We start from the raw sequence: 20900 nt of genomic DNA on the forward strand, positions 1-20900 counted from the left end.
TATTAGAATGATTTCTGAAGGATCATGTGACACGGAAGAATGGAGAAATTACACTGAAAATTTGCCATCAAAGAAATAAATTATAATTTTAAATATATTAAAATACAAAACATTATTTTAAATTGTAATATTTTACAAATTTACTGTTAAAATATTACAACCACTGTTACAATATTTACTGTATTCTTGATCAAATAAATGCAGCTTTTTTATGAGCAAGAGAGACTTTCAAAAACATAAAAAATAAATCTTTAAAACCCCAAACTTTTGAAGGGAAATGTGTATAATAATGTCAACCCAGCCCTAGATTGATGTTCTTTATGTCTCACCCGATTGCCATCTGTGTCTCCGCAGTAGAACTGCTCTGCTTTAGTCTTGCCCTGCACCACAGGGTTCACCGCTTCCAGGTGGGAAGGGTTGGCCACCAATGACAAAGTAATATTCCTGTCAGTCACACGATTTATCCTCCTGTGGTACATGCCCAAGTGATACTTGACATCTCCTGAACCCTGTAGAGGTACAGACATATTTCATCAATTGTAGTGGTTCTTATGTTTGTTCTGATGATTAAGTTCACAAGGATCCAAAAAAAGTGCACACAGACACAAAACGTCACCGACCTCATCGGTAGCTTCCAGTTTAGAGTCAAACTGACAGAAAATTTGCTCCAGCTCCTTGCGGATCACATTGGCAAGCACATTCAGACGCCCTCTACAGAGACAGACAGAAAGAGAGAGAAATTTTGTCACTGATACCAAGAACCATCGTAACAGTACATAGGTCACCGTAATATCAGGTTCCAACATTTGAATCTTTTCTTCTACCTGTGAGGCATTCCCATGATGACTGTGTCTACTCCCTTCTCGCTGGATCTATCAATAATGGTTTTGAGCGCAGGGATCAGACTCTCACAGCCCTCCAGCCCAAAGCGCTTCTCAGATGACCATTTCCTCTGCAGAAACTCCTCAAACCTGAGTTTTAAGAACAAACTATCCATTTAAACGCATCCAGTGTTGGGAAATGCATTACAACAGTCCCACCAAGTCAAATGTTCAGTGTGAAATACTTTAATTTGGTCAAACGGCTGGTAATGTGCCTGTTCAAACCGACACAAACGCATGTATTCCTACGTGTACTCTTGCATTTGGCCTTTGTGTGTGTGTACCTGGTGGAGCGGACCATGCGAGCCAGCAGTGTTCTCTTCTCCTCCAGGCTGAACTGCATGACTCCAGGCCTCTCAAACTTCTGTCTGATCCACTGACACTGGTCCAGGTCATTGATGAACATGAACTCAACCCCTATATGCTGGCAATATGCCATCTGAGAAACACAACATTTCAGCAACCAAACTGAAAGAAAATATTGCATGAAATAACAAAACTTACACCCAAAACAGTACTCTTCCATTTAACCAAAAGACTTTTGTTATGCTTCAATTCTTTAAACACTTCAAATAATAAAACAGTGATGTGAAACATGTTAAAAAATTAGTGAACCATAAAATTAGATTTTAAAATTATAATTAACATGAAGTACACCAGTGGTTGCTCTGAAAGGACATGTGTGAACTTGAGGAGAACTGACTCAAATTCAATTGTGAAAAAAAGAGCTCAAAACAATAAGTTGGTTCTGAGAAAAAAAGCTGGGTTGATGTTTTATGTAATGCAATGGCATTTAAACAATTACTCAGTTATTGTTTAAGCATCACAGAGGTGTACAAGAGTGTTTATTTTGTGTAGCAATAAAAAAAGTTGAGGCAACTGCATTTAATATTTAAGGTGAAGCTATGTGGCTACAGACTTTGGATCAATACTACCTAACATAATAAATAAGGCATTTCCCAAAAGCATCGGAAGCTTAGTACATCGCTGACCCATTGCCACCAATGGAGCTACGATCGACTTGGGCTTGTGATGATTTTGGGAACCGCAGCCATGGCTGGTCAAGGCAAACACCTGAATTATAACGGAAACAACAGAGGAGATTTATTGCTCATTGCCTTTTTGACTCTAAAACCCCCCACTGTTCACAACAATATTGGCAGGCCCTAGAGATGGGTAACAAAACCCATTATTAAATGGGCCCAAGGGCCAAATTATGAAAGACCGTAGTATCAATAAGCTCAGATGTTATCTATTTGTTGAAATATAATAATTTACAGTCAACTTGTTTCATAAAATATTTATTTAAACTAATGCTGTTAATCGATTAACATTTTTTATTAAAATCGCACATTTTTTCTGAAATTAATCCCACCTTAAATTAAAGTTGAATTAAAAACTGCCACTGCTGAACTTGATGCGGATCTGACACTGCTTTAAATGTGACTCATAAATAATAAATACTTGCATGCACAGTTTTAAGGCAGCTTTAATGGCCTTCTTTTGTAACTTCATGACTTAACTGACGACACAACTATGACATATGACATTGCATACTCGTAGTTTCATTTGGGTTTGAATATGATACAGTACTTTAATATAGCCTAATAGAGCACGTGCCAGCACATTGACCGCAGTTCACTGATGTTCTACTGAAGCACTTCGTCTCCAGTAACGTTTCTGCGTTCGTTTGATTCGCGCCTGGCGCTGAGATGAAGTTGGAGCGCCCGTCTGAAAAGTGTCCCATTTGATGTGCTTGTAAAGACATTCTGCGTCTGAATAAACACAATTCTTTAGCAGTTTTGAGTGGGGTGATCAAACCTAGCCCCGCGCCTGCGTTAAATAATTTTGACGAGTTAAACTGAAAAAAATAAATTACAATGGCCTGCATTAACGCGCCAATTTTGACACCAATAATTTCAACATATACATTAAATAATCACTATCAGGTAAAGTAAATATGTAGTATAATATTTCGCAAAATGCTTTTCACTAGACTTAATTTCTCTAGCAAATAACGAGCTGTAGACAATGATGAATTGCCTGAGGTAAATGAAATGCTACATGACATTTTGTTTAGGTGTTCAAGCTGTTTTAATGACATTTTTCCACGGTTGTATAGTATAGTATAGCATATTTATTTAATGCCATGTCAGCACTATTTTTATGGAAAAAAACTATTGAAAAAAAATACAATAAAAACCAGCAAACAACCACAAGTTACATTACACAAGATTTTTTCTTCCTGTGTGATAAAAACATTCACACAGACCTGAAGCTGAAATAATCCTTTTGTCCTCACTCACCTCCAAACGGCGGATGATCTCCTTGAGGGGCAGAGCGCTCTCATTGCCCCCGATGAAGGTGGTGGTGGGCAAGCGGAACACTTTATCCAGATCAGACTCGTCCAGCCCATAGAAACCTGACAGCCAAACACACAACACATCCAACCCAACCCAGAGAAGAAGGGCAGGTGGAGAGGGAGGGGGACAGGATCAACACAAAAGAGAAGAAACACAAAAGAAGGCCAGCATGGATGCCAGGGGATGGAGGAGAAATTAAAGTAACAAAGTGAAAAGACAATCCAGAGAGGGAAGAGGGAGATATAAATGATAAAAACAGCGAAACAAGAAAAAACACAGACAGGGGAGACAGAGAGAGAGAGAGACAGAGAGACAGAGAGAGACAGAGAGAGAGAGAGAGAGAGAGAAAAAAAAAAACAACAAGCATGTTTGAGTTAGTGGGTGATGAAAGGAGTAAACGTGAGGATGCCATGCATAATCAGAAACATGGTGGACATTACAAAAAGCACCGGCAAATAGCATGATAAAATGTTAAATAATGGTAACAGCAAAGCGGACAATATATAAAAAGAACATGAAGTGGTTAGTAAATGGATGGAAAAGGAGACAGAATGAGAGAGAGAAAATGAAGACAAAAGAAAGGTGGTTTGAAAATTAATGAGAGTTGGGGTGTGCAGCATTTGGGGGTTCAAAAAAAAAAAAAAAAGAAAAAAAGTGGGTTAACAGCATGATCATATAATATTGGCGTTAATAACGCTAGTATAATTGTTGCATTATATGCATCCTGAATTTAATGTGTCAACAGCAGCTTTGGATTGTGAGCTGCAATTAAAGTATTGAACAGTGAAGAGCTCATTCAATAGTATAATGAGACTATTATATCAGTTTATTCTAATTATTCATTCAGCAGCTCGACTCAAACTGAAAGATGATGTACTATTTCATATACAGTTATACACTAAAGTACATACATTTTGACAAAGTGCAGTTCTAATATAACTAGTATAAATAAACATCGACATCTGTATTAAGAATTTAATGATTATGTCCTAGGGCTTTGTGATTTCAAAATTGTGGAAAATGCAAACAAAAATGGCAGAATCCAGTCATCAAAATGCAACAGAGTATATAGCAGAATCTCACTGAATTTGGCAAATTTTGGATAAATAAAACAAAAGCAGGGCTGTACAATTAACCATGTAGCTATATGAACTAGTATCGAAGTTTCATGATTTCATGCTTTTTGATTACTAAAATTTTATTTAACCATTAAAACGGAATGTTAAAAACAAACAAAATAAATAAAAATACAATAAAATTGGGGAAAAACTGAATTTGGGGGATTTTTTTTAACAATATAGGAAAAAATAAAATGGAATTCATAGGTCCCCTATATCTTTATACAGAGATGATTTTTAAAAATTGCTTACTAAATATTTAAGAATAATATATTATTTCAATAGCAAATAAACACATTTCAATAAACCTGTCTACATGTCCAAGTCAAATAATAATAATAATAATAACACATCAACCACATTCACAATCAAACATTCACATGTCCAAAGCATTGAATACAAGATTCAGACGGTTTCTTTGTGATCCACAGCAGCACTACTAATTCAAATTTCACAACATGCAGGTTAAAAGCCTGGCAGAACTGTAGTCTTTGAGTGTTAAACACGCCTACAGTTTCTCTGAAATGCTTAGTATATTTGGGCAAAGTGAGTTAATTTCATAAATGGATGAAAAATGAGTATTTACCGCTGTTCATTCAGTACCTTCAACAACATGCCATGCATGAGGCTGTACAGCGATACTGACAGGTCAGCACACACAGAAACAGACCTGTCAGTGTTGACCATTTTGGTTGCTCAGCAAGGAGTGCAAAAAGAGGCAGCCATGCACCTCAAGGCTTATGAGCAGGTATGTTAAAGAGAGAGTAACCTATAGTATATCAGAGTGTGCTAATGAGCGAGCGAGAGAGAGAGAGGGAGGAGGAAGAGAGGCTGAGCATTGGGAGAGTACGAACTTGTTTTTAGCGTGTATATGCATGTGTGCACATGTGGGAATAAAGAAGTGGATATAGAGGAGGATGTGTGTGTGTTTTAGGAATATTACAAAAGCATCCAAACTAAATACTGTACATAGACTTTATTAACCACCACATAAAGCTTCCCTTCACCTCATCTGAAACTAGAGGACAGCAATGCAACCAAAATGCACTCCACATCAAAATAACCTCCCCAAAAAAGCCAGACCTTGAGCAGAAGCATTCTTCACTACAAACAAAATGTCCACATCACAATAATGTTTTTTTTAATTTTATATGGGTATCCTAGTTTCTTTGAACTGCATCTTTTATGACTATGATCTTTTAAAGCTCATTGGGAATATTCTGGGTTGTTTTTAACTTAAAGGCTGGAGATTACTTGATTTATGCCCATTTATGTTTATAACAATGAACAGGAAACATGTTTACAATAATATACTTATAACTGATACAGATGGGTCATGATGGTCAACTAGTCATTTAAGAAGCAGCTAAAACAAGACTAATTATTGAAACTTACTAGTAGATTGGTGTTGTTATTGTTAACTATTAAAAACCCAAAGATCCATTTACAATGCATTCCTCTGGCTTTAATATTGTCACAATGTACGGAAGAATTAGTGCAACAGGGAAAATATTTGCAGTGTATAAAATAATGTATAAAATAATGTATAAAAAAAATTTGATTATTGTTCTATAGCAGTTGTACAGAGAATAGTGCCGTATCAGATTAATTTTATAATTTATCAATCATATCTGCATAAGTCATATCACAACTTGATCGGTTAAAAATAAAGTTGGACACATGCACAGATACAGGTGTGTGGAAGGGACACGTAATCTGTAAAGCACTGTTTACGTACTGTTGAGTTTGACAAACAAATGACGGTAATGCATAACCAAATGTTCCTCCACCTAGAAGTATTCCAACGAGAGCAAACAAACCGTCTAATATCTGCTTTTAAACCTTCAACCCATTTGTCTGGTAGGGTGGGATATTACTGTAGTTCTTTGTAATACAAACTGTTACAAAGGGACGAGTTGATATTAGTGTTTGTGGTAATGTATGATTTGGCATACACTGTTAAATGTTCTCTGTGTAAAGTCTTTATAGTCCTTATAATGGAGTTCTGGACTTTACAGAAGTATGAGAGTATTCATGTAAACTGAGCCATTCACCATAGCACCAGCATAACAAACACACAGACTCATGTCACAGGCAACGAAAATCAGGAACTCTCTGCCTCTGTCGATTTTAAATGCTGCTGCAAACACAATGCTATACAAAACAGGCATTAAATATACATCACTCTTACTATTTGGACAGCTGTTTAGAGCATATGAATTACCCTTTTCCCAATTACAGATTTGAGAAATTTCAGCAAAGTGAAATTCAGACTCTGTAAAGCAAGGTGAAAAATACAGATGTACATTTGTGTGTAATAGTGAAGTTCTCCTGAGCATTGCAATTAATGACGTAAATAGAGCTTTAAGCAGTCTTACAATGGAAATGACTAGAACATTTTGGTACAGAAAGTTGCATTATTTTATCATTAGATTGCAATGCGTTATCAGCGCATTTACTATTGTCTTATAGCTAAACACCATTTAAAAAAAAAAAAAAGTGTGGCTCAAGTGGAGAGGATGCCTTAAATTGATCAAAAGTGACAGTAAATACATGTTACAAATGATTTCCATTTCAAATAAATGCTGTTCTTTTGAACTATTCGTCAAAAAAAAAAAAAAAAAAATATTGTGGTTCTAAGCAGCATATTTTCTGAATGATTTCTGAAGGATCATATGCCACTAAAGACTGGAGTATTGATGCTGAAAATTCAGTTTTGCATCACAGGAGTAGGTTACATTTTTAAATATATAAAAAAATATATATTTTTTATATATAAATATGTATAAAAGTTATTTTAAATTGTCACAATTCCACAATTTTACTGTATTTTTTACTGAATAAATGCAGAAGAAACGTCTTTAAAAACATTTAAATCTTACCAAAACAAACCTTTAAACAGTAGCGCATTTCCTATACATGATAATATTTGTAAACTTTCAAACTAAAATGTTTACCTTTCTGTTTTATTCCTAAATTTGAAGCATAGCATTTTTGAGCTGTTAATGTAATTACCATAACTCATTTCATGTAGTGTTATCCTTTACTCAAAAGCCACTTTGTATAAATGAATACATGCTAAATATATAAATATCAGAGGTGTCAAAGGCAGCATACTATAATGTATGATTAATTACATTCACTTAATGCGGTTACATTTAAAACAATAAGCTATTTTGTATACCAGAATTTGTCAAAGATTATTTTTTCTCCTTACAAGGGAATCTAAATGTATTAAAACTGCATAAAATTTCATTTTAAATCATCTGTAAGTGGGAATGAGATTAAGAGTGAACTACCAAAATTACCACAATTGACTGCTTTTTTAGGGCTGTCAACAGAATAAAATAAAGTTTTTACCATGACTGAAGATGTCTGAAATAGTAGTTTCAGCACAAAATAAACAAATCACAATATACTGAATATTTCTTGGTGTTTTGATATGTTTAACCCTAAAAGCTACCACAATATACCATATAAACCTCTATTTACTGCTAAATGAAGACAGTTCTGCTCAAAAATAAATCGTAAAGCGTAGAACATTTTTAGGTTCACAGAGTCTCTATATTCTGATTTTCTGCCATTCTTCGATCCAAAGAACATTTAAGATTTTTTTTTAATTTTGGAAAAATATAATGCATAAAATTGAAGTGGCCACAAAACTAACTAGCACTGCCAAAATCAAAATACACACATAAAAGCAGCTAAAACTACTTGCAGCTACTAAAACATTGCTATATAGCAAGAGTCATAGAACTGTTTTGACATTAAAGCCTACCTCCGATGGTTAGAGCACTTAGACGCGTCTTGACATGTGTAAGGTCTGGAGAGGCAGTAGCAGGGAAGAAAAATCCACTGGGAGTTAGTGATCCAAAACCTCACATAGATAATCCCAATGAGAGAGACTAACAAATGTTAAACTACAGCACAGCTGCACTAATGATATCTAAAGAGTCACTTACTGAGGTGAACCACACATCTTAATATGGATTCCAGACAAAACTCAACTTTCCTTTACTGAATCACACCAGGCATCAAACCAAGCAACTCCTCAATGCTGCAGCAATACAGTCAAGGCCCTTCAAGGCCCATGATAAATCACAGCCTTCATGACTGGAGAAGATAAAGCTTAAGTCCCACACAATGCCAGGCAGAGCCAAGAGTAGCTACGGAAAGGATAAACACTGTACTTTCAAAGAAAATGCTTATTTACTATAAAGATCATAATTTAGCTTTCAGTCCTCTCTCTGACCTTTTAATGTTGGAGATATTTATTTTTACAGTGTGTGCAAATGGTGTACTAAGTGGGTATGAAGGTTAAGGTCAAATATGTACTAAGTGGGTATGAAGTAGATATAAATGCTGCTTCTCAAGAGCAAAGAAAATACTGTTTTTATCTGAAAGCTGAATAAATAAGCTTTCCATTGATGTATGGTTTGTTAGGATTTCCTAACGATTTTTGTCAAAAGAAAATTTGATAATTTTTCCCCATATTGTTGGGTATTGCTACAAATATACCCGTGCTACTTATGACGGTTGGTTTTGAGGTCCAGGGTCACATAGGTCAGAACACATTTTTTATGCATGCTCCTCTATATACAGTGACAATGTACAGAGTGCAAATGATTTTATGAGCTGTCCTCTTATATAAATGCAGCAATGAATGCTCACCTATGCTCATACCTACATCAATATACACACAAAGGCACAGCGAGTGAAGAGAATTCATGAAATTAATACATGTTTTGAAAGTACTGGTTCAACACATAAAAAAAAAAGGATTCTTTTGAATTATTTTAATAATGTATTGTTGTAGCTTATGTATGCGAGTAACTAGTTAAATCACCTATAGGGAATTATCAGACCTAGAGGGACTTTTTATTTGCCGTTTATAAACTGGGCAAAGATTACATTTATAATTGTAGTAAGCTATAAATATAGATAACTGGGGTTAAGTCCATTATATCAAAGATGGTATGCAGTGGTATTCTGAAGTCCCCTCCTGTTTTTCTTAATTCATACTTCATTTCTATTTTATGGTGTCCAGGTTAATTCAAATCCAGATGTTGGTTACACAGATGTTTATGCATTAGTCTCTGAAGGAAATAAAGTAGCTGAGAGGCATTAGGGAATCAGGGTTAGTAAACTACTTGGCAGAGCTTAGCAGTGAGAGGAGAGATAAAGAAACACTTTCACCATTTTACATTTGATCAGATTCAGGTATCAGGTTAATCTTTCACCAAACAGCTATAAAATGGTTACTACATATTAATATATTAGGGACATACATTTTCATTAAAATGCTATCTTGCTAGGCAAATTCATTCAGTGCATTAACCTTTTCACTAAATGACAGCCAATAACAGAATGTTGCTATGCAACAGAAATAAGTGATATGGCAAACAGGTGTTTTAGCTGTTACCGTGTCACTGGTTTTAGCTTGACAAATACTTATGGACCAATCAGATGCCAAGACTTCTTGTGCTTTAATAAATGCAAGATTTAATATGAAAGAAATGTGGGTTTGTATAGAAGTACAGTCTGTTCCACATGTTTTCAGGTGCTAGGACATGCAAGTTTGCAGTATTTCTGAATGCTCAACACCCAGGTCAGTGTTGTTATGGTCAACGAAATCAATCTATTTAAAAAAAATCATTTGTGGTAATTTAAAGTTGAGCCACCGCATGTACTTTTGTGTATTTTTGCGACTTCAGCATCCCCATATCAACATTGTTGCAGTTGTACACATGGATTTGTTGCTGATGTCAAGTAATCCTCCTTTTTCACAGAATTTGTAACCAGCTCACCAAACGTATACACTCCTAGAACAGTTTAGAACAACTTTATTACAGTTGCTTAAATGAAATATAAATATTAGACAAAAAAAAACTTAATTATGGGCTTGATTTACTAATAAAACTGTCTTTTGGCATTAAAACTGTACTCTCAGGATTTACTAAAGTAGTGCAGAATTAGCGCTGAAAATGTGTGGACAGTTATTTTTGTGCTTGTCGGAGTTTCCCTTTCAGAGGCAAAATTTATGGTACATATTTTGTGCTTAATACGTTTATGTTAGATTTTGTTTTTGACGAGGGTGACTGCTGCATTCTCCCGAAGTGGCACCTGCACATTTTCAGGACAAATTTTCAACCGCATTCTTAGCAAACCTGCACTGACAGCTAGTTGTTTGTCAGGTAATATAATATGAGAACTGATACTGACACTGCCATCTTTGACGATGTCGTTATGGTAACCTGAGAATACGGTTGTGACTTGTTTACTTTGTTTAAAGTGAGTGTTGAACTATTCACATTGGGCTGAATTTATTTACTGTCTTTAAATGATGCCCTAAAATTTGTTTATTATACAACCAACTGAAAAAGAATCAGTAGACTAATTGATTTAATTAGCTGCAGGCTTACAACTGATCATACTTTCGTCCAGTCTTTTTTGACTTTTGCATTCCCCTCAAAGTAAATATTCTCACTATAGTCATATGTCATTAATTTGTACAGATGTTGATGGAAAAGAATGTAAAAACCCTAATCAACAGTTTAACTAGAGTGCATGTGAATCAAGAGGTTTATACTTCCGATTACAGTCTGCCATCAGACCACTGATGGCTCCTATAAGAGTTTCTGCATCATCTAGCGTCGGTCCACGATGGATACAAGTACAAATGTAAAATGACATGGTGTCTGGAAACCAGCAACCATATCAAGCCTAACCTCTCCAGCAGAACAGTGTGCAGAAAATACAAAGTTTCTTGTGTGCTTGTAACAACAAGGTCAAAACATATAAGCAAGCCAATCTCTACAAAGACTGGTCTAGCAAAGCACGCCTTTCCAGCCACCTCAAGCGTAAAACTGTACAGGAAGGGGCGGAGCTGCTAGCTTTAAGTGATGTATAGCCACCTTCTTTTGTAGAAGACAAATACAGTGATGCTGGCCTTCATCACAGCAAACCCAGAATCACAACAGTCAGTCTAAATATAAAAAAAAAAAGTCTAAAACTGCTTTCCAGAAAAGCTGATGAGTTTCTTCCATCGTGAATTTAACACTCAACCCATCATTCTGAATAAATTCTGAAGTTCAATCACCAACTGTCATGAAAAGCAGTTTTGACAAAACATCCTAACCAAGATTTGGCGCATACTTCATGATTCCTCACCGAGTTTATCCGTTGATGTAATAATGTCATTGGGAACGCACGAATCCAGATCAGCATCCATAATCCCAAGAGGGTCCAGCTGAGCCACATGGTGACCACGTATCTACAGGAGACAAGAGGTCCCCCCACAAAGATGGGAGCCGAGCGCAAAACCACCCACAAGGAAAAGATATAGAAGGGGGGAGAAAGCGGGCACAGAAGAGGAAGTGCAGAACAGCAAGAGAACAAGAAGGTTGAGATCAAGTGTGATTGAAGATGAAATGAAGTGTCGGGTGCAGAGGGGGTTGGGGTATAAGAGTTGAAAAACAGAGGAAAGAAGAAAATGAGAGAAAGAGGGACAGACAAAGGGAAGGGGAAAGCGACAATCACACAAAACAGGCTCATTAATCGTGGTCTGTTGAGCTGTGGGGGACAGAAACATTTCTCACCGACATGCTGGAACCCAGTAGCTACTGGGGACTCGTCAAAATTTACACAACTGATGCCAAGTGGGTCGAGGCTTGCATTGTGATGCCCCATTACCTGGAAACAAGGCAACAGCAGTCACATGACATTAGGAGTTCACCAAGCAGATCCCATGACTGTGAATTGAGCCCAATCTTTCACAGCATCACAAACGGGAGATGTGAAACGATACAAGCAAAATGAGGTATTGCACAATTTGGCATTTTCAATCAAATGGGACTATCTGCTAGAGGTCGAACAATATATCATTTTACCGATTAATTGCCACATTCATGGAACCATTTATTTGCTTTATGAAACCACCGGTTATTGGGAAAATCAGCGGTGATAGTTGGTGAACCTGATCATTTGTTTTAGTGTTGCGGCTCATGCATGTTCCTATGTGGCCTGTGCCAGAGGATTATTATTAGCCACTGTGCAATAAATCAAAGTCAAGGATGGAAACTGTTCACCTGTCATCACAATTCAGCATTGTAAATAAAAATTATGTTAGTTATGATTTGTGCAGATCTAGCCAACTGCATTTTTACCTTGTAATTTCATATGACAATAAAATAAAAACAAAATTGTCAGAGTGATGAGGCCCATCGATTTTTTCATTTGATTTATTCTTAATTTATTTTAAAAACTGTCATTACTGTTAATTTCATAAAGGTTTAGCACTAATTAAACTGAAAAGTTGAAAGTTTGCATTCATATTTCTTTATTGTTAGAAACTATAGACTACATTAATCAATTATCAGCTATATTTATTGGTTATAGTGAATTTATTAAAAATGTGTTCGGACTATAGTTATCGGCAAACCCCAATACTGGTCGACCTCTGCTATTTGCTTAGTGAATGTTCTCCTGTAACCTCAAACTGCATCAAAAGCATCTCTTTTACATAATTTTTTTTTTTCTTTTACAAAATGAACATAGATCTCTTACCTTGTTAAAGGTTCACGCTGCAAGCTCATTAAAGGCAGCACTAAGATATCAATTTTAAGCCAATATTTTTAAAGAAACAACTGCACAGGGTTTTTTAAATCTGTGCGTGTACCTGATAGGCCCTGATGAGGGACTGAACTGCCAGATGGTCTTCCACCAGTTTCTCCACATTCGGCTGGGCCCCCACCAGAGACTGGGCCTGAGCGAGCCCGGCCAGACTCACTCCCATTGGAGGAGGACTCTGGTAGGCTGAACCTGGGGGGGCACCAGCATTAGCATTCCTGAAGAAAATGTCCCAAGACTGGAGAACAAAAAAGAGCCAGGATTTAGTGTCTTTATGTAGACAATTAAGATGCAATCAATAGCATAAATAAATAAATAAATATATAAATATATATATATAAATATATATCTATATCAAACTGGATATGACATTACTAAAAACATTTTCAACAATATCTAATAAAGCAGAAAAAATTCTAAGGTCTAAACCAGGGCCTTCCAAACTCGGTCCTGGAGGGCCAGTGTCCAGCAGAGTTTCGCTCCAACTTGCCTCAACACACCTGCATGGAAGTTTCTAGTATGCCTAGTAAGACTTTGATTAGCTGCTTCAGGTGTGTTTAGTTAGGGTAATAGGGTTGGAGCTAAACTCTGCAGGACACCAGCCCGCCAGGACCGAGTTTGGACAGCCCTAGTCTAAACCTTTTTACATGGTATGCAAGTTTGGACTGTTTTCACGGTGACAGTGACAAAAACTTTTTTTTTTTAACCAAATTAAATACATGAATGGATTTATTTTGTTTTTGAACATGATCCAACTATAAAACATGTCTGATAATGCTTCAGAAGTGAATAATTACTACTGTTGGCCATGGTAAGCAACACAAGTACTGTTGCTCATACTATTCAATATTGCTCAAGGTCAGGGACGAGGGATGAGTAACGATGAGTAACTCATCCAGCACCATTTGTGCTACAGACATATATGGCTGTATCAGACTTTAAATCATGTGGCTTGTTAGGAAAACTAGAAACAACTGGATTAATACTTAATACAATATTTCAAGGCCTTCTTAATTAAAATAACCCTCAAAATTAGGGTAGAGACCATTAATTCTATTTGTTTAAAATTTAAACGTGGATTGACATTGTGAATGGTCAAATATAAGGTACTAAAACTCAAAGCCTGTCACATGAAAGAAGAACTGTTTGCAATTCAGCTCCAATGTTATAAGACAAAAGCCCTATACAGGTATGGGTTTGGTGAATGAATTTCTATGACCCCTCCTAATTTGTGATTTTTAAATAAACAAGTTTGATTTCCATTTGTCAAGTATCATAAATCTGAACAGTTCTACTTAAAGGGGTAATTCACTGCTGGCAAGATGGGATTTTAATAAAACTTGGCTGTCTATAGTACTAGAGAGGTGAAAGGTTTGTTTAAAAAAAAAATATTTTTTGGTACTAGATCAAGGACAGGCAACTGTAGACCTGGAGGGACACTGTCCTGCAGAGTTTAGCTCCAACCCTAAAAAAGCTCACCTGTCAGCAGCCTTCTAGTAATCCTGAAGATCTTGATTAGCTAGTTCAGGCGTATTAAACTCTGTAGGACAGTGGGCCTCCATGACTGAGTTTGCCCATTCCTGGGACTAGATTAGTGAAAACTTAATAATAAGGCTGTTGCGTTCCCTTTTGCCAAAACTTTGGGTACCTTCAACACCTATAGTGTTGGCTTTGTATTTACATTTATTACTCACTTATAAGGCAGTTTAAGGTTAACAAAACTAAAACAGAATAATATAAAAAAAAAAAAAACAAAACCCACAATGTTGCAACTGGAATAATAACAAGAACGACCAAAAACCAAAACCTACAGACCATGAGTGAATGTCTGATCTAGAAGGGGCAAAGAGACCTAGGCTGCGTTTCCCAAAAGCATCGTATTCGTAAGCCTAAATAGATCATAGAACCATTGCCACCAATGGTCTCTACGATCAACTTAACTTACAATGCTTTTGAGAAATGCAGTCCAGGTCCAGTTCACTTAGGATGCATTTACACTGCAAGTCTTAATGCACAGATTCACTTTAGACTCGACTGGTATCCAACATCTGTTTTTAAGTTTTACATTAAAAATGACTGTCAGTGATCGCTTTACTATGCACATGGAAGACCCTCAGGTTTTGCATGACTGTGCTATTAAAATTATTTATATCATTCACGACGAGCGGCCATTATTATTTACCAGCATGGACAACAACTGTCATTGATGTTTTGCAGCACAAAATCTGACTGAACATATAAAGACCAGAAAATAACGGTACTTTTCATGTTATTTTATCTATAGCTTGTTAGATATAGAATTATGAGTTAAAATAAAGTTGCGCTGTAAGATTATATTTATATCAATGAATTCCAATGAATTTGTGTCACGTGTGCAACAAATTTCGATCTGTGTCAGATGTGAGCAAAACCCTATTTTTTTTGTGCCAGTGTAAATGTAGCTTTATACATGGTTTCTGCATGTGTTATAAAATGTAAATGTAAGGCTTTAAGACAAATAAAATTAAAGAAAAATTAAAGGGAACATAATGCATCAATATGTTCTATAAATGTAAATGTCTAGGGAGCACACAATGAGTTAAAAACCGATCTCCATTATTATTTTAATTAATTTTAACAAAAAACAAAAAAGGTTTGGGTAGCTCTGACTACTCGAATATGGAGATAACTTCTTATACCTTCTGATTAGGGCTGAACGATTTTGGAAAATAATCTAATTGCAGGTTTTTTTAACCAATATTGCGATTGAATATGCGATTATTTTTTAAAGCTTTTTATATCCTGTATTATTCAACAAAGACAAGTAATAAACCATTGTATAGTATGCAGTGTTGGGCACGTTACTTTAAAAAAGTAATTAGTTATATTACTAGTTACTTCTCACAAACAGTAACTGAGTTACATCACTATAAAAGAAACGAATTACCAGGGAAAGTAACTATTGTTTCTTTTTTTTTTTAAATGTTCACGTGTCAAATAACTTGGATGCCCCCAATATTAAATATGTTAAATGAATGAAATGGTCACTAAATAGAATAAATTATCATTATAAAACATTGTACACTAATCTAGACTATTTTAATGTTTCTGTGGGACAATGTGAGAGACACCTATCAAATTCCATTGATTATTGTAAATATTATCAACCCTCTATAGACACCTTGGCAATAGAATCTCCATTGGCTTGTAATTTTTTTTAAGTTTACTCACCAGACTAATATTAATTATCTGATGGATATCACTAAGGATTATTGAGCTGCTGGGTTCATGAATATTAATCAGGTTGGCTGTGTTCGCTCGAACTGATTCGCTGAAATCAAAACAAGGACGATAATAGGTGAGCACCAGCCAATGAGATTGTCGTTTGCGCATTAGTCCCGCCCACTACCAGAAAACCCGGCAGTTCTTAAAAGCTGAAGAATTCCAAAAGGAACTCTGTTATTTAGACAGGAAAATACAGCAAAGTATATAATTTACATGTAGCGCGTCGATTCTGCATGATATGCAAGACTGCAAACTGCAGACTTGGCAACATAGCGTGCCAACTTGATGCTTCCTCTGAAGACTGCTTAGATGTGTTCGACTTGAAGCAGCGCAGCTAGACCGATCACTGTGTGGCATCTAATACTACGAGAGCTATAAGAGAGTGGACGTCTCCTTATGCTTTCTCTCGCCGTACTTTGATGTCATAAACCGATCGATCTTCAAGTCGAACACACCTCTTTACTCTCGCGTGTCACGTGACAGAGTGCAATCGCAGCCTCTGCAGTTGAAAAATCGCGTTTTCATATCGCGATATTATCGCAAATGCAATTAATCGCTCACCCCTACTTCTGATCACACTGCAAAAAGTGTTCCTCAGTGCTTTTGTCTTGTTTTCCAGTGTCTAAAGTCTTCTTAAAGTGTCTAAAGTGTTCTTAAATCATAATACATTTACCTGAGAAGCAAAATTACAATTATTTTTGTGAAACTGAGAAAAAGTATGAGTCAAAAACAAACAAATATCTGCCAATGGGTTCAGAAAAAAGATGTACTTAATGCAACAGGAAAACAAGTTTTCTTGTTTCAAAGAAACTCATTCAATTTCTCAGAAAACAAGACTTCACATCTTCATTTTGCATCTCAAGTAAACGTATCTTGATTTAAATTTAGATATTTGTACTGGAAAACCAAAAAAATACTTAAGTAGAGTATTTTGTCTGTATGCAACATTTAATGGCATAACTTTATGAATTTAAGACATATTGCTCTGATTTAACACCTTTTTAAAGCCTTAAATGAAGACTTTAAGAGATGTTCTTTACTGGACTATTCTAAAATAATGTGACGTAACGCAATCTTGTAACACAATAACAAAAATAAAACTGAATCCAAGAATATGTAATTGTCTGAAGGACGGGAAATATCCATACACAGAACATTGAGCATTAACTCAAGATACCCTGGACCTCACATTTGAAGGTGGTTATTATAACTGAGGGTTATTACATTAAACCTCATTAGAAGTACAGTGGGTAAAAACAACTGAACACTCATAAAGACGTCGTATGTCACTGTGTCCTGGAACCGGCACACTCTCATGAATGCTCTAAAAATATTACAGGGATCCCAGTAATGTGACCTTACACATAAAAGTTGCAACCCAGCATCTGTAGACAGACGGAAACTCAGTGTATACTTGCATTGGAATGATTTTTGGCATTGTTATGACAAAATGCCCAAAACCTTTTCTTAGGGACTGGGTTAGAAATATCTAAATGGAAATTGGGACGAGTCCCACTGGCACCACTGAAAGAGAGGTCTCTTCATTCCTTCTTCCCATAATCCACCTGCACCTGTCCTCTGCCTCTTACCTTGTGCACACTCTTGGGATTCTCCAACCATGCATAGTACATCTCCTCGACATAGTTAGAGCTCGTTCCATTCAGAAACGGCTCTGCGGCCACCGGTGCCGTGTAGCACCTGAATGGCTGAAACGTCCTAGGGGTGGCCACTGGCCTCTGCTGTGATAGATTTTTAGCAGTCTGTGAGGCCGTGATCGGCCGGAGCCGTGCCGCACAAGTCCTTAAGCGGTGCATCGCAGTCTTTTGAACGAGCGCCACCCACACTCACAAGTTTGTGGATGTCACCAGTGCCGCAACAGAAAAGAGAAGTGTCACCTCCTTCTTCTTTAGCTCAAACGGAAAAGGCGTTTCAATTTCCTGGAGAAGAATGGGTAGTTCCAGAAGCCCTTGACCTTTGAATCCTATCTGTGGTTTGTACTCTGAAAAAAGGAAAGTAACACACAAGTCAAAAAAAAAAAAGGAATAGGCAAGTCAGATGTGCATTAAAATGCATTATGGGTTCATTCCCTGGGTATCACATGGAAGTTTTAATGAGATTTTTAGTGCAAAAGAAACACAAACAGCTATAATCAGGTACAACAGTAACTGGAATCATCATCATGAAAGATCTTCATACAGCTCAAAGCGTAATCTCATTTCATATCGGTGTATGCAGTTTTGTGCTTTACGTGGCATAATGGCTGCTTCCAGAGAACAAACAAAGAGCTAGTCAAGCTCCCGATAAAGACCATGAGCTCCAAAGGATTCATATTTTTGAGAAACAGAACCAAATGTCTTGTAAACTATAAAAAGCTTGGTGTTTTTTTTAAATATACAAAGTGACTGTGGAATGAAAATGTGTCAGAATGGTTTTGGCTGGAGTGCAGTCACGCAGAAATTGTAAATATAGAAAGTGTTTGTCAAACGATGAAAGAAACTAAGCGAACTTTGAATTTATTTTTCACCCAATTGATATGAGCTGCTTTGCCGATAAACAAGAACATAACTCTGATAACAGTGACATAACAAGGTCACGATGACTTTTGATTCTTGTACTTTTGCCACAAGAGAGGTTCAGTATTACCTTCACTAATGCACAGAAAGAAATAATCACCCAAAAACATACTACAGACTATATGCTATTAAAAGTTAAAGTTAAAAACATGCTTTATTAGCTATTATGTAATTTATAACAATGTTCAACATTTGTCACCAGGAGTGTAGAAAACATGTGTGATCGATATTTAATGCATGTACATATCCTTGACCCATTTTATATCTTAATGAATATTTCTGGCATCATTAAATTAACATTTTAACATGTCGTACGCGACTTTGAGGAGTTTTTACTTGCGTTTTAGCAAAGCACTGGCTTTCCTTCTTTCCTAAGTAATAAATCACACCCACTGTGATAATCTAAGCTATGCTCTACTTCATTAAAATGACTAACAATTAGCGGCGTCCTTTTCCGCTAAAATGAAGCCGGTATGACCATGTGGTTGAAATAAACATGGACCCCCTCTGTCCCTCCACACGCCTATGTTTTGACCTTGCATCCACATGCCACTCCCCTTGATGAGTCGCCGAACACCGCCCGCCCACTGCACTGATACAGCGCGCTCATTGGCTGGCGCTTCCTAACCCCGCCCACCGGATATGCTAATAGAGTCACGGAATGTCAATCATTATGTCCTTTCACTAAACATGGGTCTTGTGAAAATATTAGCAGCCCATGCTAACCGTCAAATCAGAGGCCGATACTGGAACAATTTTGAACTCTTATTACTACACTGTTATTTTCTTGGCACTGTTAAACGTATGTGTTTAATGAATAAAGACACAATAACGTACCTACGCGTTTCTGTTGTGAACCGCAATACCTTGAGCTAGCAACAATAATGAGCTAATTTAAAGTCGGTTCAGGCACATCGTTTTCTAAATGGATAGTTTAGCCAACGGACTGATACATAACTATCTAGTTATGTCATCAAGTATCAGGTAACTTCGTGTAACACCAAAACAAGAACAAGCTACCATGCTAATCTGAAGAAGCGAAGAGAGAAACCAGCCTCCTCGTTGGGTAACTTATTTTGACGACGTTGTAATCAAGCATCCATTTAACGACGGTTATGATTGTGTACACATACATCGAGAAAAACACACTTACTTGTGCGAGCAGCCGTTGTGAAGCGGGGGTGCACCGGAGCTGGTAACGGCTCGACTCCAGAAGAACACTAGTTCCGTCATGAAGAACTGTTCCGTGAAGAACGTCAGCCGCTTCAGACGTCACTTCACGATTTCGCGCGGTATTTTCAGTGAAGTCCAACTCATTCCCGCGAATCGGTTCTTTTGAACCGTTCTATCAAAGAACCAATTAAAATCGATCCGGCAATCCTAAATATAATCTCCATTTATCTTGAACAATACTCAAATCTGGGGAAAACTGTAAATTTATGCTTTTAATATTGTGTCATCTTTTCTGAAATCTTTGTAAAAAAATATTGTATTGTTATTTATCTATTAATTGATTTGTATTATTTATTTATTTTGAAGTCTACCAGGGGTGGGTTCTAAATTTGCACAGTTGCATTTTGTTTTATACTACAGTTCCCAGAAGAAAATTCAATAAACAGTAAAAAAAAAAAAAAAATTTCCTTTGTGTGTTCAGTTGATTTTATAGCTCAGTGGTGTTTTCATAAACCAGCTAAATAAGCAGCGTTAACAAAAACTTTAACTATTAAAATTAGTCTTTTATTCATTTAAATAACACTGAAATAACAAAATCTAAATATTAGATTAAAAACTAGCCAGAAACGTTGCCTTGTTGAAGAACTAAAATGACTAAAACAAAAAAAAGGACATAAAAAGATTAAAACTTGAAATTAAAATAAATTGAAATTAAAACTGAAAGCTAACATTTACTATATAAATAATATCAAAACAACACTGAAAATGAATATTTTCTCACAAACCTTCTCCAACTAAATTGTACCATAAGCATTTACAACAAAACATTTTTATAATATATTTTCTATGAAAAATTACTCCATAAATTTTCAGTTAACATGGCCGAGTTCTTCATGACAC

General features: G+C 36.3%; 1 protein-coding gene across 3 annotated transcripts in view; it reads right to left on the reverse strand.

Moving 5' to 3' along the window:
- The window catches only part of LOC306848445 (2-oxoglutarate dehydrogenase complex component E1-like), a 30390-nt gene extending 10274 nt beyond the window's left edge, over positions 1 to 20116 (reverse strand). Inside the window, exons 1-9 of one of the 3 annotated variants that reach the window (XM_079382996.1) lie at positions 19981 to 20116; positions 17844 to 18253; positions 13040 to 13228; positions 11533 to 11635; positions 3188 to 3303; positions 1166 to 1320; positions 825 to 971; positions 621 to 711; positions 330 to 509 (exon numbers count right to left, since the gene is read on the reverse strand). In XM_079382996.1, coding sequence (XP_079239122.1) covers positions 330 to 509; positions 621 to 711; positions 825 to 971; positions 1166 to 1320; positions 3188 to 3303; positions 11533 to 11635; positions 13040 to 13228; positions 17844 to 18068 — 1206 coding nt within the window. In that variant the 5' untranslated portion in view covers positions 18069 to 18253; positions 19981 to 20116. Of the gene's footprint in view, positions 1 to 329; positions 510 to 620; positions 712 to 824; positions 972 to 1165; positions 1321 to 3187; positions 3304 to 11532; positions 12055 to 13039; positions 13229 to 17843; positions 18254 to 19980 lie in introns of all 3 variants that reach the window. The other 2 variants (XM_079382997.1, XM_079382998.1) reach the window with 2 other exon arrangements.
- Positions 20117 to 20900: the final 784 nt, after the last annotated feature.

Source organism: Barbus barbus (genome assembly GCF_936440315.1).
Source record: "Barbus barbus genome assembly, chromosome: 28".
In the NCBI taxonomy this organism is placed as follows: Eukaryota; Metazoa; Chordata; class Actinopteri; order Cypriniformes; family Cyprinidae; genus Barbus; species Barbus barbus.